General features: G+C 41.7%; 1 protein-coding gene across 1 annotated transcript in view; it reads right to left on the minus strand.

The window, feature by feature from the left end:
• rorb (RAR-related orphan receptor B) overlaps positions 1 to 16766 on the minus strand; it is a 22556-nt gene extending 5790 nt beyond the window's left edge. Inside the window, exons 1-5 of the mRNA XM_020632995.3 lie at positions 16415 to 16766; positions 1492 to 1577; positions 1240 to 1381; positions 611 to 1042; positions 208 to 329 (exon numbers count right to left, since the gene is read on the minus strand). Of these exons, the coding sequence (XP_020488651.1) occupies positions 208 to 329; positions 611 to 1042; positions 1240 to 1381; positions 1492 to 1577; positions 16415 to 16421 (789 nt within the window). The 5' untranslated portion in view covers positions 16422 to 16766. The remainder of the gene's footprint in view (positions 1 to 207; positions 330 to 610; positions 1043 to 1239; positions 1382 to 1491; positions 1578 to 16414) is intronic.
• Positions 16767 to 17064: the final 298 nt, after the last annotated feature.

The following is a 17064-nucleotide window of genomic DNA, read 5'->3' on the forward strand; positions in this document are numbered from 1 at the left end:
AGGAGGGTTTTTTTTCCATGTTACGAGGGAAGGAAAAAGATAAGTTCTATACAATTTGAATCTCAAGTGTTGAAACTCCAGTGCAACATCATCAAATCCTTGGTTCGATCATTTTTCTTTCTACAATTGTTCCAGTCCTTTAGCATTAGAGTACCATATGCTTTTAGCGGGAGTACTTCCAAATGTATTGCCATAATAAAACCTCACCTTGCTCTGGTACATCTTGACCTCTTCATAGGAGTGTGTTTGCCAGGCCAGCTGCTGCAGCTCATCTGTTGTGTACTGACACGTCTCCAAGTGGGATTTGATGATATTCTGAGCAATGCGGTCTGGAAATGAGGATTATTTGTTATTTCAACAATACATTACAGCCATTGATTTATCTAATTCATTTATACAGTTGATAAAGTGATATATGCTAATTGAAGAGGTAGGACAAACAGGGCTTCAGTGAACCCAAAAAAATCTTGCTATGCCCTATTAGTACTCATCAGGACTTGTGGGGATTTCTTTTTTTCCAAACTTGATATTCTATTTTCATCATCTTTTTTAAATGATGAACCATTTAACTGAGTCAGTCCTACAAGATTAGAAAAGACAAAGTCTTTACCGAGCTCTCCCATGCTGACGTTGTTCGGTCCCAGCTGAGTATCTTGGTAGCCTCCGTAACTGAACAGGTTTGGTACTGGTGTCAGGTCATACACAGGCTCCTGCTTGATGTGCTTCATGCCCGACATGTCCAAACCTGACTGATCGGGAGATGGCTGGGTGGAATCCATCCCATAGTATCCCCCTGGTACTACACCTCCGTTACCATGTCCACCCTTGGGTAGCTCAATGACATGACCATTGGCATAGGTGCCCCCAATTTCGTGATTAAGGGTGGACAGTCCGTTGCTGAGGCTGGATGAGTAAACACGTGCCAAGGCTTCAGCTTCGCCTGTCTGCTGCTGTCGTTGCTCCTGCAATCGTGCCTGGTGCTTCTGGACCTCTGCATACAGGCTGTCACGCTGTTTTTTGGACATGCGGCCAAACTTAACAGCTATAAAAGGAGACGAAACAATGATGAGTGTTAGACCATTACCAAATGGATAGACAGTCTCAACATTTCAGACTTTAAATAGAATGAAACATGTGATACTTGTTCTTTAGGCTCTGCCTGAATTAATTGCACACTTGACAACACACAAATTAACAACATTATCATTATTTATTTCAGTGATGATGACTGGGCCTCACCATCTCTGGACATTCCTAGGGCGAGACATTTCTGTAGGCGGCAGTGTTGGCAGCGGTTGCGGTTTGTTCTGTCAATGAGGCAGTTCCTCTGACGCGGGCAGGAGTACGCTGCATTATTCTGCTGACTCCGTCTGAAGAAACCCTGGTTGATCACATCAAGAAAGAGCATGGATATAGACTTATAGGAAGCTGTACAGAACAGAATGTTCATGACTAAGAGAGCTCAAGGTTTTGAAGCACAAGCAGTCTTACCTTACATCCCTCACACGTGATGACTCCATAGTGGATGCCTGATGATTTGTCTCCGCAGATTTTGCAAGGTATCACTTCGATTTGGGCTGCAAGCAAAGGGAGGAGACAAAAGGGAAAACCATTATAAGAGACATTTGGACATTTTTATTTTTCCTGAATCTGGTATTTGAGAACATCTGGTTCAGTCAGAGCTCACAGAGTTTCAGAACTCAGTTGGTGGCCTAATTTGAGGTCAAATTGGGACACGACCTTGTTGGCTGTAGGACACTGTGTGAACATGTCTTTCCTGCAGTATGTGTTTGACTTCAACTTCACAAGGGCAAAGTGACATCTGGATATTCTGTGGGTCTTTGTAGAAGCTTTTCTAATGACTGGGCTTGACATGTACTTTTCTATGCACACACTCACACACGCACAAATGACAGGATAGTGTTAATTGTGTGTCAGGGTTCTTTGTGAAACGCTTGAAGGAGAGACCCCTGCAGGTAACAAAGGGTGCCCAAAATAAGAAAACAGGTCATATCACTGAAGCACCACACCTCCCTCTTCTTTTGCTAACCTTTTCTCTCTCTCCCTGTTTCTTTCTCACACAGAAGCACACACGCACATGCACTCAATAAAACAATTTTTATTAATGGTTTCACTGATTAGCTCTATTTTAATCTAATACCGCACTAATCTAACTACTCACTATTCATGTCAAAATGTTACTCACTGTGTATAGGCAGCTCCATGCACAGTCACAACCAAAGGCACACAATATAAACATTCAGTGTAGCACCAAAAACGCATCTGCCACTAGTTTTTTTTTAAAAACAATATATGGTATAACAGGTAGTAGGTGAGTTCCTATAAAGAGATATGGGATAGATGTAGAGGTAGTCAGGTGTGTGCTGAGATGGCACACCCTCTATAAAGAGATTAGACAGCCTATTTAATCTGAAATTATTTCCCGACGAGCTGGTTCCCTCCTCTAATGAGCAGTGGCTTAGTCAAAGCTGATGTAGCTATTCACCTATAATCTGCTTGCATTGTCCCACCTGTAGGAACCTCTGCAAGTTAAATGAACCTTCTATCAAGTTGCGAAACTGACCAAGTCAATAAGCAAAAAAGACATACATAATATTGTCCCTAAACATTGTGCTTGTTGTTAGAAGACTTCAGAGGTGTGAGTTTTGAGCACTCACAATGAATAGTTTCATATTATATCCAACACATACAGATATTCTTCACACCCTTTACAGAAACATTTTTGGATACGCAAGAATATTGAGATGATGGTACTTGTTCTTGAAGTCAATCATATCTCTATTATTTGGTAAAATTCCTGTCTGCCCCCTAGTGGCTGTTAGGACATTTTAAAAAAAGCTTTAAAACGAAACTGATCTTTGAGAACTTACTGTTAGCCCCTTTGTGTGGTCCTTGTGAACTTAAATTCAACAATCATTGTGTAGGCGATTGTGAATGAGTCTAACCTATGGTGATAACATCATGGTCTTAAACTGTGCATTCGAGTTAAGGGAGCTCATGCTGAGGGTTCTGGTGCAGCTCAAGACATGACCCATTTCCACCAATTCCTGGCCAACTGGCTCCAAACTGGGTCAGAGCATAGCTTCGGACTGGGACAACACACAAACTACACATACACAAAACTGTCAATGAATGTGTCTGTATCACACTATTTATAGTGTGGAAAACAGGTCAATTGTGCCCTGTGATGGCTGATATAAACACAAACCACATATGAGCAATTAATAGAGGAAAGGACATTTAACACCTTAGTTCTTTGCATCCTAAAATCATGTTATGCATACTGTTTATTACCGATATCAGTCAAAATATTTGTGTGCATTGTTAACCATGAAACTAATGAATCTCTTAGAGTTTAGGCAGGCTGAATATTCCAGCCCACACCTGCTGTTTCTGTGGTGTGTGGATATACGTATTATTTCTGTAGATTTATAGAAAAAGATCTTTGCATTTGTGCACCTCAGAGGAGTGTGTGTTTATCTTTTCTCCAGTTATTACATTATTTCTTCACTGTATTTCATTTTGCCCCATGGGACATCATTCTCCTCTTTGTATCACATAATTATTCCCAAAGGAGCATGGGCGTGTGGGCATGTGCATTGTTTAAGTGTGTGTTTCCAAGACGGCTTGAGTGAGCGCTTCACTTATAAAAGAGACACAGAGAAAGATAAAGTATGTGTACACGTTGACAAAATGTTTGTGAATATGTGTGTGCATGTGGGTGTGTGCATTGTTGAGTGTGTGCTGTGCTCATAGCCAGCGGGGACTGTCAGGTAGGATATAGGGAGACGGTCATGACAGCATTGCTGTTGCCAGGGTGACCGCCCACTCACTGCACTCGTCTGGCTGTCACAGCGATGATGTGCTAAGCTGTCACACTCTTAAAGGAAGTGATGTCATCGATGTGTGGAGCCAACTCGGTGTATCATCAATGTTCGTCCTGTCGGCCCTTCTAAGCAGCACAGGCTTTGTGAATTGTTCACTAAAGGACTCCCACTTCCACATCCAGTCAACAATACATGCCTGCTGCCTTGTTACACTGTAGCTTCAATGGTGGATTACAGTGAAATTAAGACGTGTTATCTACTGGATGCTTAAAGAAAGCTTCATTTGTTGTTTTTAAAGTTAGGAGGGATAATAATACAGTTTGTGTTTTTGATTTCATGGCTTTACGTTACAAAAAAAAAATGTAATGCCTCAAAGCCGAAGCGAAAGTTGATTTCTTAAGAGAGTGAAACTTCAGAGAAAGGAGTCTGATGCAGATATTCCCTGAACCTTGTTTGACAGGCCTCCATTTCCAGACAAAGTTTAAGTTAAAACATTTCTGTTTTCACTGATTTTTTTTGTTCTCAGCTTCCTGTCTCTGGGAGGCTGGGACGGCCTTCTTTCTTCACTCTGAGCAGAGTGAGTGACAGAGAGTGCTCTGCACACAGGAGTGTTATCCTGAGGTTATCATGTAAGAGCGAGACTGCAACGCTGGCGATTCCTCAGCTAAGAGGAGGATCAGTCCTGAGCAATCTCTTGCGAGAGAGAAAGACAGAGAGAACTGACTGGAGATACATTTTACAACGAACATAATAGCAGGAGGGAAAGTTTCCACACGTGCGTATGTGTGTGCGGCTGATTGTGGCCATGAGGGCTGTGTGTAGCGCTGGCACGTGTGTTGTGATAATTGATTTTTAATGAGGTGAGGATCTCCTGTGTATTTCCTAGGCTGGCCCTCTCTCTCTAAATAGAGTCCTAATTATCTGCGTTACACTGCTGGAAAAAAGGAAAAACATTTTTTAACAATACTTCCTATGAATCACACAAGTCACACAAAGACACTATTAAGGACTACACACCGATGACCATTAACGCCAAATGTAGCCCACTAGGTGTTGCTAAACATTTGTGTTTGTAAGTGTTAAAAGAGAGGCAGACTGGGCATGCTTGTTTCATTTATTCTACCTACATGGTACAACAAAGGCTTACCACACACACGCGCACATACACACACACACACACACACACACACACACACACACACACACACACGCTATATATACTACATGAGAGGTTTGTGCTGGTGCTGTAGTGTTGCTGCTTATGGAACAGTTGAAATCACTTTCTGCTATAACTTTTTCCAATGTGAGGCACTTCAGAAATGCAAACATGGCTCGTACTGTAGTCCCAGGGGTTGATTTGCTGGGGATGAATGTGGGTGGTTTCTCTTCTTCATTAAAAATATGCATAGCTTCTCTCCGGTTAACTAGATATCTTCTGGGAGAATGAAGGAGATCAGCACTTTACCCCCCACCACTCCTTGTTAAATCTGAACAACTCGGGCGTTGCTCTTAGATGTGTATATACTGTGAATTATACTATCTCTGTTCACCATCCATTCCACTTCAGTCTGTTTGACTCTTTTCATTTGAGCGTCTCTCCTCTCGCTGTAAGTGGCTGTGTGACTGGGAAATCTTTTCAGTTTCTGTATTTCATGATCTATTTCCATCTCTCAGCGTAGCTCTGTCGTCAATGTCTCACAGAGCTTAGAGACCAACAAGCGTTTTTCCCCCCCCCCCCTTCTCTGCTGATGATGAAAAACTTTTGGTGGCGTGATCGCTGAGTGGATTAACACACACAGCTGGGAATAGCTTATAGCAGTGCTGCTTGGGTTATCTCCCCTGTGTCTTCTGTCATGTTTTCACATCATACTGCCCCATTAAAATCAATGAAACACCACCACTGCAGATTGTTTCAAAAAGACTGTCATACTTTTCTCTCTTTCCTGTCTGTTATCACTGTCTGAAACATCTACAAAAGATATTGAAGAGTGGTGGACTGTCTGCTGTACTTAAAGAAATAGAAATATTAAAGTCTGTTTTAATCACTTCATCTGTCTTCAACACTGAATTCCCTCTTTTTGAATTTAGACATCAGTCCAGTTTTAACCATGAATGCTATGGCTAAGCAGACCTCACAGACCCCCTTGATCCAAGTCATTCATTTCACTTCTCAACTTGTGTCTTATATGTCTTTACTCTATGTTTTCTATAAAGGCTTTAAATTATCCTAAAAAACAAGTATTAAATATAAAGCATCATCACCGTCAAGAAATATCGACATTTCCTCAAACAAAACTGATCCCCACTCAGTTTTCTAAACTCAACATAAAGAGCCATGCCAGGAAATTGCAGAGGAGCGAACATTTTTGATTTAGAGACAAAATATTTACAACCATACAAACCAAACCTGGCATTTGATGCCATCATCTGGTATTTAGAAATGTCCTTTATTCTGGATTTCCTGCTCAACACTTTCTCAAGGATAAACGTGAGGAACATTTCTTCTTCATTTTCACAATGCTGGATTCTCACCGTGGTTAAAGGCATCTTTGTTGCACCATCAGCTGTTTTTGTTGAGAAAACGGCTCGTGAACACAATAAGTAAATCATTGAGCATATCTGCAGAAAATGTATTGACGTAATAAAAGCTTTTATGTTTTTATTTTTTTTTCGTCACTGGAAATCGATTTCCTTTGAGTTTCGATTGGTTGTTGGGCAGTTTGTCTATTTTTGAAATATTATAGAGGGAACATTTAATCCATCAATTAAAAATTATAGTTGAATAATCCATAATGGAAGTGGCAGCTGTAAATGCCAGCACTGCGATCCATGTTAGCTGTTACCATCCTCGACTCATTCGAACTTTAACTCAAACTTAATGCTGACAAACAAACATGAAGCGTGCTCGCCAACATGGCTAGACCCAGACTTGTACTGTGTCTGTGTTTGTTTGCACTCTCTGCTCTTCTGTGTGATATAGTAATAATCATAATGCCATGCAGTGGGTCCATCTCCTCTCCCCTCCCCCATCTCCATCCCTCGCCGCCATGCATGTCTTTGTCCACTCTGTGAAAGAGACAGTCACACTGTTGATGCATGAGCATACATGTTACTCCCCCCAACCTCGCTCTTTTCCCATCAGTCCATCCTCATCGACCCCCATCCCGCGCTCTGCCAACACACACACACACACACACACACATTTACAAACAGTCAGAAAAACAGTCTCTCCTGCCCTCCCCCCCATGCTGTATGTCAGAGGGCATGAGCTTGTCCAGCTTGCCATGCAGCCCCAAAGCACTCTGGGTAATTGCTCAGATAGCAGGTCTGGGATCAGCTGCGGTTTGCTCATAGAATATTATGTCGCGGTGTGATTGGACGCCACGGAGAGGGAACAGAAGGGGGCCATTGGCTGTCATCCAGTGCATCGATTCACATGCACAGACACACACAAACACACGCACTTTGCAGAGAAGCGTTCAGACAGACAGAGGCACATTCAGTCATGCATGAATGCATACATTACAGCAAACTGCCTTTGAAAAAAAAGCAGACTTTACTGTATGATTTCTGTGTGTGCCCCTGCTCCCCCCCTACAAGCACACATACACACACACAAGTATAGTCCTTAGTGCAGCATGTGTCCTCAGATGGATAAGAAGAGAAGGAGGCGTGGGAAAAAATCCACAGGGTAAACCCAACCCCTGCCTGAGCGCACACACACACACACACACACACACAGACACACACAGACACACACACACACACACACACACACACACACACACACACTGCCCATCTGCCCTCTCAGATCTACCTCTCATGGTCACTGTACACACACACACACTCAAACCCCCTGGGTGACCTGTAGGACCCTTTCGGCCTTTGACCTTTCCTTAAGGACTGAGCGAGGGCACCAGAGTGGAAGTAACAAGTCCAAGTGTGAGAGGTCTGCATCTGGTCATTACCGTCCTGAAATCAGCCATGAGAATGCACACACACTGTGGCAAACATGCAAATACACACACAGAGAAAAACAGACTGCTTAAAGCTCTCTTATATATTTAATTCCCTCCCACCCCCAACCCCCACCCCCGACTCTTTTGCCCTCCCGTCAGCAGACATGTACATGTGCATTCTGAGCTGCTAAAACAAGTAGGCATCGTGTTTTTTGACTGTGTTTATGCATGTCCATGTACAAACACACACACACATACATATATCCTAGTGCTTCATTCTTAAGGTGAGAAAATAACATTTTGTTGGCCTTGGTTGTGTCCTAATCCTCCTTTAACCTCACGCTCCTCCTTCTATGGTGTTTCTCTTGAGCCTAATTGTAGATGACAGTGTGTGTGTGTCTGTGTGTGTGTGTGTGTGCATTTGTATTTGAGGGGGAAGGGTGGCAAGAAGGTGAGGAGAAATTCAGCAGTCAGTGGTATAAAACCGAACACAGGAACATTAACACAAGTGAAATGAAACCGCATTAATAAAAGGACGGGCCTTTTGTGTTAATATCCAACATAATGAATTCACTGTTTCAATGTTTGTGTTAAATTTGATCAACGTATCTGCTTCCAGATGTGATTGGTTGTTGTTGTTACTTTATGAAATGAGTATGTATGTTGAATATTTATTTGGAGGTTTGTGAAGCCCAGGAGTGTGGTTAATGTAATGATGAATATTTCCCCAGCACGGGTAGTTGAATTATAAAGTATTTTGAATAGTTTTCTTTTATTTAACTCTGCAACATGTTGGAGGGAAAATTCTGCCCGTGAAATCAATCATTTTTAAATAGTACTTATTGGATACTTAGCAGACAATAAATTAAACGATACAAATATTTAATGTAGCGTTTCTGTATGAATAACTAGATTTCCACTGTGTCTAAGACAACATTTAACAAGCTGGTCTCATTGGATGCTTTTGAGGGGGTGTGGAGGCAAACACATCTGACTGTAGATGTTCAGCCAGATATAGCTATGATTGTGGTTAATCTTGACGGATATTTGCTTTCATCTGTCATTTAGCGTCTGAATGTTTCATAATCATGTACTTGTATTATATTTGTGTGTAGAGCTGCTCGTTGATTGTCAGAAACTTTGTTAACTGTGCTGCTGCCTGTCTTGGCCGAGACACTTTAAAAAAATATTTTTTTCATAGCAAGTGTTCCTAGTTAAATAAAGGTTGATCTGGGGTGCCTGTAGCCTAGTGGTTATGTCAAATGCCCCGTGTACAGAGGCTGTAGACCTCGTTACAGCAGCCACGGGTTCAAATCCGACCTCTGCCCTTTGCTCCATGTCATCCCCTATACTCTCTCCTCCCAACATTTCCTTTCTCTTCAGCTGTCCTATCTAATAAAGGCAAACATGGCCCAAAAATATCTTTAAAGATAAAAATAAAGATTTAATTAAATAAAAAATAAAACATTAGGAATTGATAACATATTAATACAGCAGTAGCATCTCTTCATTTAATGGTAAATATATTAAAATTGTCTTTCTGAGGACTTTAAATCTGTATATTTGAAGCACTTTTTTATTATTCTTTTATAATATAAGACCATACCGTTATCTTTTTTATACATCTTTCTGTTAGTCACATCCCAAAGCCAAACATCTTCGTTTATCTTGTGTATAACTTTGTTCCATTCGCTTATTTAAAGTGGATTTCTTTTTCTTGTAACAAAGTGCCTATACACTGTGGTATTACCGGTAAAGACTCTTAGCCTCATTGGTTATGTGTGGTTTGAGTGAAACAGGCTGTGTGCTTGATCGCGAGCATTGAAAGAGTTCCCATTGGAGTTAATCTGTGTTTCAAAGAGGTTTGAATGTATCTGCGCATTTCAGTGTGTCAGTTTAAGTGAGTGTGAGCGTATGTGTGGGCTCTCTCTCAGGGATGGCCGCTAATAGCTCGCCTCGGGCAACAATTTAACTCAGCCTAACAAGGTTCTCCCCAAAGTGGCCCCAGGGGCATCTCTCACAGAGGCAAATTGATCACAAAGACTATCAAATGGCTCAACTAGGCTCGGCCTGCTCTGCTCTTTACCTGCTTTCTCTTATGCGCTCTCTTTCCCTCTCTCTCTCTCTATCTCACCCTCTCTCTCTCTTTCCCTCTCTCTTTCCCTCTTTCTCTCTCTCTCTCTCACTCTCACTCTCTCTCTCTTTCCCTCTCTTCAGTGGCATGATTTGACAGAATGCGTCATGAACATTAAATGTGAGTCGATAGCTAGAGCAAAAAGCAGCAGCAGTCTTGGTTTCATAATTGCTTTGTAAATGACAAGAGACCTCACGCCAGCAGCCGCTGCTTAGGAGACACATGTGAACTCTCTCACACACATACACACACACACACACACGCACACACACGCACACACACTAACACACACATGAAGGTTAAGAGAGGAATTAAGGATTTGAAAAGCGCGTAAAAGGGAGAGGGAAGTGAAGGTAAAGAAAGATAGACCCAATAAGAGTCTCTTCAATGGGATTACAAGCACTAAAAGAGGCTAATCTTTGTCATTAAAAAAAGATGCCGCAGTAGGCTAAGTCATATTAAAGGCTTATTGTTGCAAGTGTACACTGTGCACCTGCCAACACTGAACACCTTCACAAAGTAGAAGCATTTTACATCATTGCTACATACTTCAATTGGCTTATGTGGATATGCAGAACCCAATTCCATAACTATGATTTTTAAATGTTTTTACTGAGGTATAAAAAAAACAGTTGTTGAAGCCTAAAAAGAGATTTTGAAAGTTTTGTATGTATTTGTATGCAGTAGAGGTGGGCATGTTACACAGACCTACATTATATGGACTAATCTGCTTTGAGTGTTTGCTAGACTTTGGACTTTGTCCGCTGCTCTTACAGGTTGTAGTTTAATTCATTTCTACTAACAGCAGCTAGAGTGCCAGTGTAATATGAGGACAGGACAGTTTGTATCCTTGCTGATGTTTTGTTTGTGTACGTTTTTATGTTTGTGTGTGTGTGTGTGTGTGTGTGTGTGTGTGTGTGTGTGTGTGTGTTTGTGTGTGTTAACATAGCTGCAAGTAAACTCATTTCACTGTTTTATCCACCCTACACTCTGTTCTCCCTCACTTATATACACACATAGGCTCACACACTCCTGCCCGAGCGCGCACACACATGCACGGCTGCACTATTATATAACTCTTTAGCCGCTCTCTTACTTGCACTCTTTTCTTATCTCACTCAATCATAGTCTGCATTCTCTTCTTTCCTGTTATTTCCTGCATTTCCATGCATCTCTTAAGCTTACATTTTTTTTATTATATATTGCCTCATAGAACCGCGAATAATTCTCAATGTTTTCAAAGTAGGAGTAGAAAAGTCTAGAAAAAGGAAATGCCTTCAAAGTGACTAAAATGGAAGAGGAAACAAAAGGAGACCAAAGCTGTGTTTCTTTGAAATGTTTTCTGCACTTGGTATTTAAAATGTTATATTCAATTTTCTGCATTATAATGACTCTTGGAAGCAAAGTTTAGGAGCTCAGGTTAACATCCTCTCTGACTTTGGACTGTCAAACATTGCTCTTCGTATCTCCTCACAAAACGAGACTGATTACGAGTCAGAGAAACTCAGTCTCTTGTCTAATGGTCTCGTTATGTGTATAGTTTCTATGAAAGCTACCCAGCCATCAAATTATATCTATGCTCTCTCTATGCATACGTTTCTGCTTTTAATGAGCGCAGTCACCCTCTTCCCCTGGCTCTGACTTCAATGCAAATCGAAGTAAAATGTGAATATTGAATATCATTGTGAGTCCATGGAGACATGCTGGCTTCATGGATGAGTAAAACTGACAAAACAGAAGAAGCTGTCAGAGGACTGTATGACTTCAAGGCAGATTTAGAGTTTAGGAGTGGTTCAGGCTGAAATCCCTCCTGGCTAAGATAAAGTGGAGAGACAAACCAAAGCGTGCTGTATAGCCCACGCTTTGTGTGTATAAAGATTTTTTAAAAGAAAAGAAAGAGAGAGAGCTAGAGAGAGAGAGAGAGAGAATTGACTGAGGAGGAAGACTGTTCCCCGAGACTCCCCCAGACAGCGGCTGAGGGACAAAACCAACAAGGAGTGCACGCTGGGCGCATGCTAAACTAACACAAGCTATGATAGCGGCTCAATGGGACCACAGACGTGCCATCCAGGCCAAACACACACACAAACACACACAAACACACACACAAACACACACACACACACACACACACACACACACACACATGGTTGGATATTTTGAGGCAGACAGGCTAGGTGAGGACTCTGGGTGTCTGAGGACAGGTGCACAGATAGTGGGAAGTGAGTCCTGAATCCAGGCTTTTGTCTGTGCGTGTGTGTGTGTGTGTGTGTGTGTGTGTGTGTGTGTGTGTGTGTGTGTGTGTGTGTGTGTGTGTGTGTGTGTGTGTGTGTGTGTGTGTGTGTGTGTGTGTGTGTGTGTGTTGCCACAGCATCGTGGCGGTGCCTCAGTCAGTCAGTAGGCCTGTGTTGAGGGATTAACAGTATGGCCTGCTTGGGCTTGGGGTAATCTCTCCTCTCTTCTTACATAACACTGGGCCATTAGTCAGCACAAACACACAATAAACAACACAATCAACAACACCGAGCGGACCACATAGAGACAGAAAACATTGCAAACTGGAGATTCAGTCGGCCAGGTGTCCACCATTGTGTTCAATAAGTGATTTCATGACAACAATGGAAAGCAGTGAAAATGTGTGCTGACCCGCTGTTCATGACTGAGGATGAAGCTACTGGTTTCCAAACAGGCTCCCTCATTAACCAGTGGAAAGTGTGACGGTTTTAAAACCGATTTTAACCCTTTATTCTTTGTGTTCTTGCACAACTTTTGGTAATACAGGTACTTAAAAAAGATTAAATTATTATGACTTTAATCGTGGGCCAAAACATTGTTACACAGTATTTGTCTCTCTGAACTGCTGACTTGTCCTCACTTGACTTGAATCCCCTTATTGAGTATTACGAACACAAATGGTTTTATAGCACATTCACTATAAAGGAGACATTATAAGCACTTTGATTAATTCATTTCATACACTTCACTACGATGCAGAATTTATAAGTGCTATAATACAATGTACACATTTTATTATAGCCACCACACAGAAATGTAGAATTTAAAATCCTGTATCAACATTTCAGAAAGGGTTAACACAACACTAAAATAAAGTTGTAGACAGATGAAGAAATTTGTTTATGGATTTAAAGTGTTTGTCAAGAACTTTACCAAAATTTGAGTATATATTTTATATTGTTATAACTGTGTTTGAGTGTCTTACTGGTGCCAAGTTTACGTGTGGCAAATGTTTTAGTCAGTGTTATTTGATAAAAACATAATGAAATGTTCCTGTACATTTTTACAAGCAAAATAATTTCATACATATGATAACAAATAATAGGGAATAACATTACAGCAGAAAAAGTGAATAAAAACAGTTCCTAACATTAGAGGTTAAGTGAAGCCTTCCAGTTATGTGCCATAGATTTATCTAAACAGACTGCTTCCGTTGGCTTCGACTAAAAATTGATCCCGGGATGCTTTAGAATCGGACAAATCAATGCTCACACATGCCTCCAGAGCAATGCAGGATGGGACTAATTCTATTGGCATGAGGCCGTCATGCGTAGTGTTGCAGCTGTTTGTGAAGATGTGTAGTTGTATTTGTGTTTTTGATGCTTTATGTGTACGTATAAGAGTAAATGTCCCAGGTTATACAAATGATGTTATAACTGTTATAGTCACTCCTTGTGTCCTTTCCCTTTGACACCCGTTTCATGTTCTTACTGGTCTGCCTCCCAGTTTCTGTCACCCTACCTCCTCTCTCTGTAAAGGAAGAAGCAGGGAGCTTGTGAGTGACACATATCGCTAACCGAGGAGATCAAATGGCACCGTGAACCCTTCGTCCCCTGTTGTTCCCTCCATCGCTGAACTCTTTGACCTGTCTGACCCGGGTTCATCTACAGAGGCTTACACCCGGCTTAGACCTACAGGCTGAAATCTGGGTATTGGCACTCTGCTCACATTTTTCATAACACAATTCAATATTTGATTTCAGGTTGTTAATTGCTTAGATTCCCAAAAGTGTTTAAACCAACTGTTTCTTTATTTTAGCCAAATGCTCATGACAAATTTTGATTATTTTTTTTATCTGAGAAGATTCAGTAATACAGTAATTCAAGTAAGTTAACAAGTAAAAACTAAAACAGACTACGCCCCTGACTTTACTCGTGTTTTGTGTATATTTATTTTATGTCCATTCAGAATTGTTTGTTATTTTACTTGAAGATAAACCTCTTCCCTCACCTGAACTTTTCCACTTCAAAATAGCACAATAATAAAAGTGATGTTAGTTTATTACATAACTTCTTTATTGAGTTGAATTATTCACCTAAAAGCATCATGATGTTGCCTTTGAAAAAACAGCTATTATAACAATCCTGTTCACAACAACCTTCACATCACTAGATCATATTCAGTGGAAAAAGAAGGTCCTGAATATTGCTTTATTTATTGAGCTGCAGAAAAGGCCCTGATGAGATGTTTGTGTCTGTTATTTCTCCGGCCATGCGATGGGGTGACATCATCTTCAGTCAGGGCTTCAGGAGTTGTGGCTATTGTCAAATGATAATTACCACGGCTCATGAGGGGCCTCTATTTTTTATAACCTTGTGGTTGTGAACGCATTTCTGTGTAAGGGCAGCCGAGACTCCACACACACACACTCACACACACAGGTTGAGAGTGGGGGCCGCACGGCCCACACTGATTTAATTCTATCTGACAAAACCCTTTGGGGCGTGCAGAGGGAGAGAGGAAGATGGGGAGAGAGAGAGAGAGAGAGGGAGAAACGAGGAGAACGAGGGGTGAGAGAGACGCTTCAGGGGCCTCTTCTGCCGACCACGGCTGTAAAGTGAAAGCAGAAGCTTTTCCGTAAACCCCTAAAAACATCCCATGCACGAGAGTGGTCGCGAGGCCCATTAAAATGTGGATAAAATACTAGGTGGATGACTGAGGAGTCTGATAGAGAGGGGGGGGGGGTGTTTGGCCTCATGTTTTTTTCCTGCAGGTTTGATGGCCTGAAGCTGAGGCTAGAGAAAGCTTTATATGACACACAAAAACCATAGCAGGAAGATAGATTGATAGATTGATAGATTGATAGATAGATAATTTACTCTGATCATTAGGCTGTATCACTGGTAGATTTATTCTTGTCAATATCATTATAAAAAGTGGGTTTTTTTTCAGATATAATCAGTTAAATTAAAATGACTGTCACATTGATATTTTGCTATACAATTAAATTTTGTTCATTAAAGTTACATTTTAAAATCATTCTGTGTTTAATTTATGAGTAGATTTATTGTAGTTTGGTAACTTTTGAGTTTTACCCAATTAATAGTGCCAACGTTGTACACTTTTTATGTGTGGACCAAAGTTTACCAACATGTTCATTTGCTATTCAGAATTAAAGTCGGAGAATTGAGACATCTTTGGAAATGAGCATTAATTGTTGGAAATGTCAAATAGCAGCGCGAGGTTCCGCCACTTACAAACACATTGACTTATTAATTGGAGTTAATATCATCCAGTTGAACGAGTGTTGCAACTTTGCGTCAGTAATAATTGCACAACATGGAGAACAGTAAATAAAAAGGCTACAAATAGCCGAAACTCAGAGCTAAAATTACAACATTAAATATCAGAGTTTTACTGATATATTTTTGAGCAGAAATACTGAAAAAGGAGGAACAGAAATCGACTTTTTTAAATTTAAAATGGATTTTAACAGATGTGCAAGGACAGGTTTTAAATAGTAAGAGTGGATAAAGCTGCGTTAACCTGTCTGTGTGTATGTGTGTACGAAAGTGTTTATGTGTGTGTGTGTGTGTGTGTGTGTGTGTACATGTGTGTAAAAGAAAAAGACACACACACACACACGCACGCACAGTGTGCACGCGGACAACTTTGACGCTGAATTTGAACATCCACGGCGCGGTGCACAGCGTTACGGAAATGGGTTAGTGGAGCGCGTGAAATTATTGCTCACACACTCAAAAAACGTATCACAGGAACACACAAAAAATAAAGTTATTTTCCTCTTCATCACCTCATTTGATCTGATCTGAGGTCAGTCTATTCGTTATTTTCGTCTGTGCGGAGCTGAGCTCAAATGATTAAAAGCTTTAGTCAAACATCATGCGCCACTTTTAATTTGCAATCACAGACTCCAGTGGCTTTGCGCATGAACTTTCACAACTGTAGGCCTAAACACACAAACACACACACTCAGATTCAAACACACACGCAGGAGGTATCCAGACAAACTTTTACGCAAAAATCCAACCACTCGCCCTTTTCTCAGCTATAAGAAAGCGACTGAAACAGCGTTGTAACTAAAACTCCCAGGATAAACTTTCAAGGCCAAATGTGGGATGAAGCCTGTCGCTTGTGTATTTGAGTGAGTGTGAGTGCTCAGCGGGATGGATCTTAGGGAAAGTGTGGTGGTGACCGGAGCAGTGGTATGGTCTTACCTCGCATGATGTTGGCGTTGCTTGAGCTGGTGCTGAGGCTCGCTTCCCAAAGCAGCAGTCATGAAGATATAAACATAAACACTTAAAACGGGGTGGGGGATGCTGGGGCTGGGAAGATCCTCGGTTAAAAATAATAACAATAACGAAAAGAGTGCAGATGATCGGCGTCGACGTCCACTGGCTGCCCTGAGCGGAGGCGTCTGTGCGCTAAAAGCATCCCAGAGCGGGGCGCGTGGAAGCGGGCTGAGGTTGGACGGTGCGTCGGTCTGTGCGCTCTGGTCGTGTGGTCGCGTTTCTCATGACATCTGCGCTCTCACCTCTGTGGGAGGGTTTCACTGTTTTCTGCGGGCTGAGGGAGGGAAGAACGTATTGGAGAGGCTTTACCCGGCGGCCCGGATTGGACTGAAGCACTTTCTGCTCCTCCCACTCTCTCCTGCTCAGCCTCCAGCCCGGAGCCTGCACACACACACACACACACACACACACACACACACACGCACACACGCACACACACACACACACGCACACACACACACACACACACACGCACACACACACAGAGCTTCAGCGCACTCTGCCGCCACAGCACACAGACACAGTCAGTGCAAAGTTTTATTGTCAGCTTCTACATTCAGTCAGCTTCATGCGTT

Source organism: Labrus bergylta, chromosome 2, assembly GCF_963930695.1.
Source record: "Labrus bergylta chromosome 2, fLabBer1.1, whole genome shotgun sequence".
NCBI lineage: Eukaryota > Metazoa > Chordata > Actinopteri > Labriformes > Labridae > Labrus > Labrus bergylta.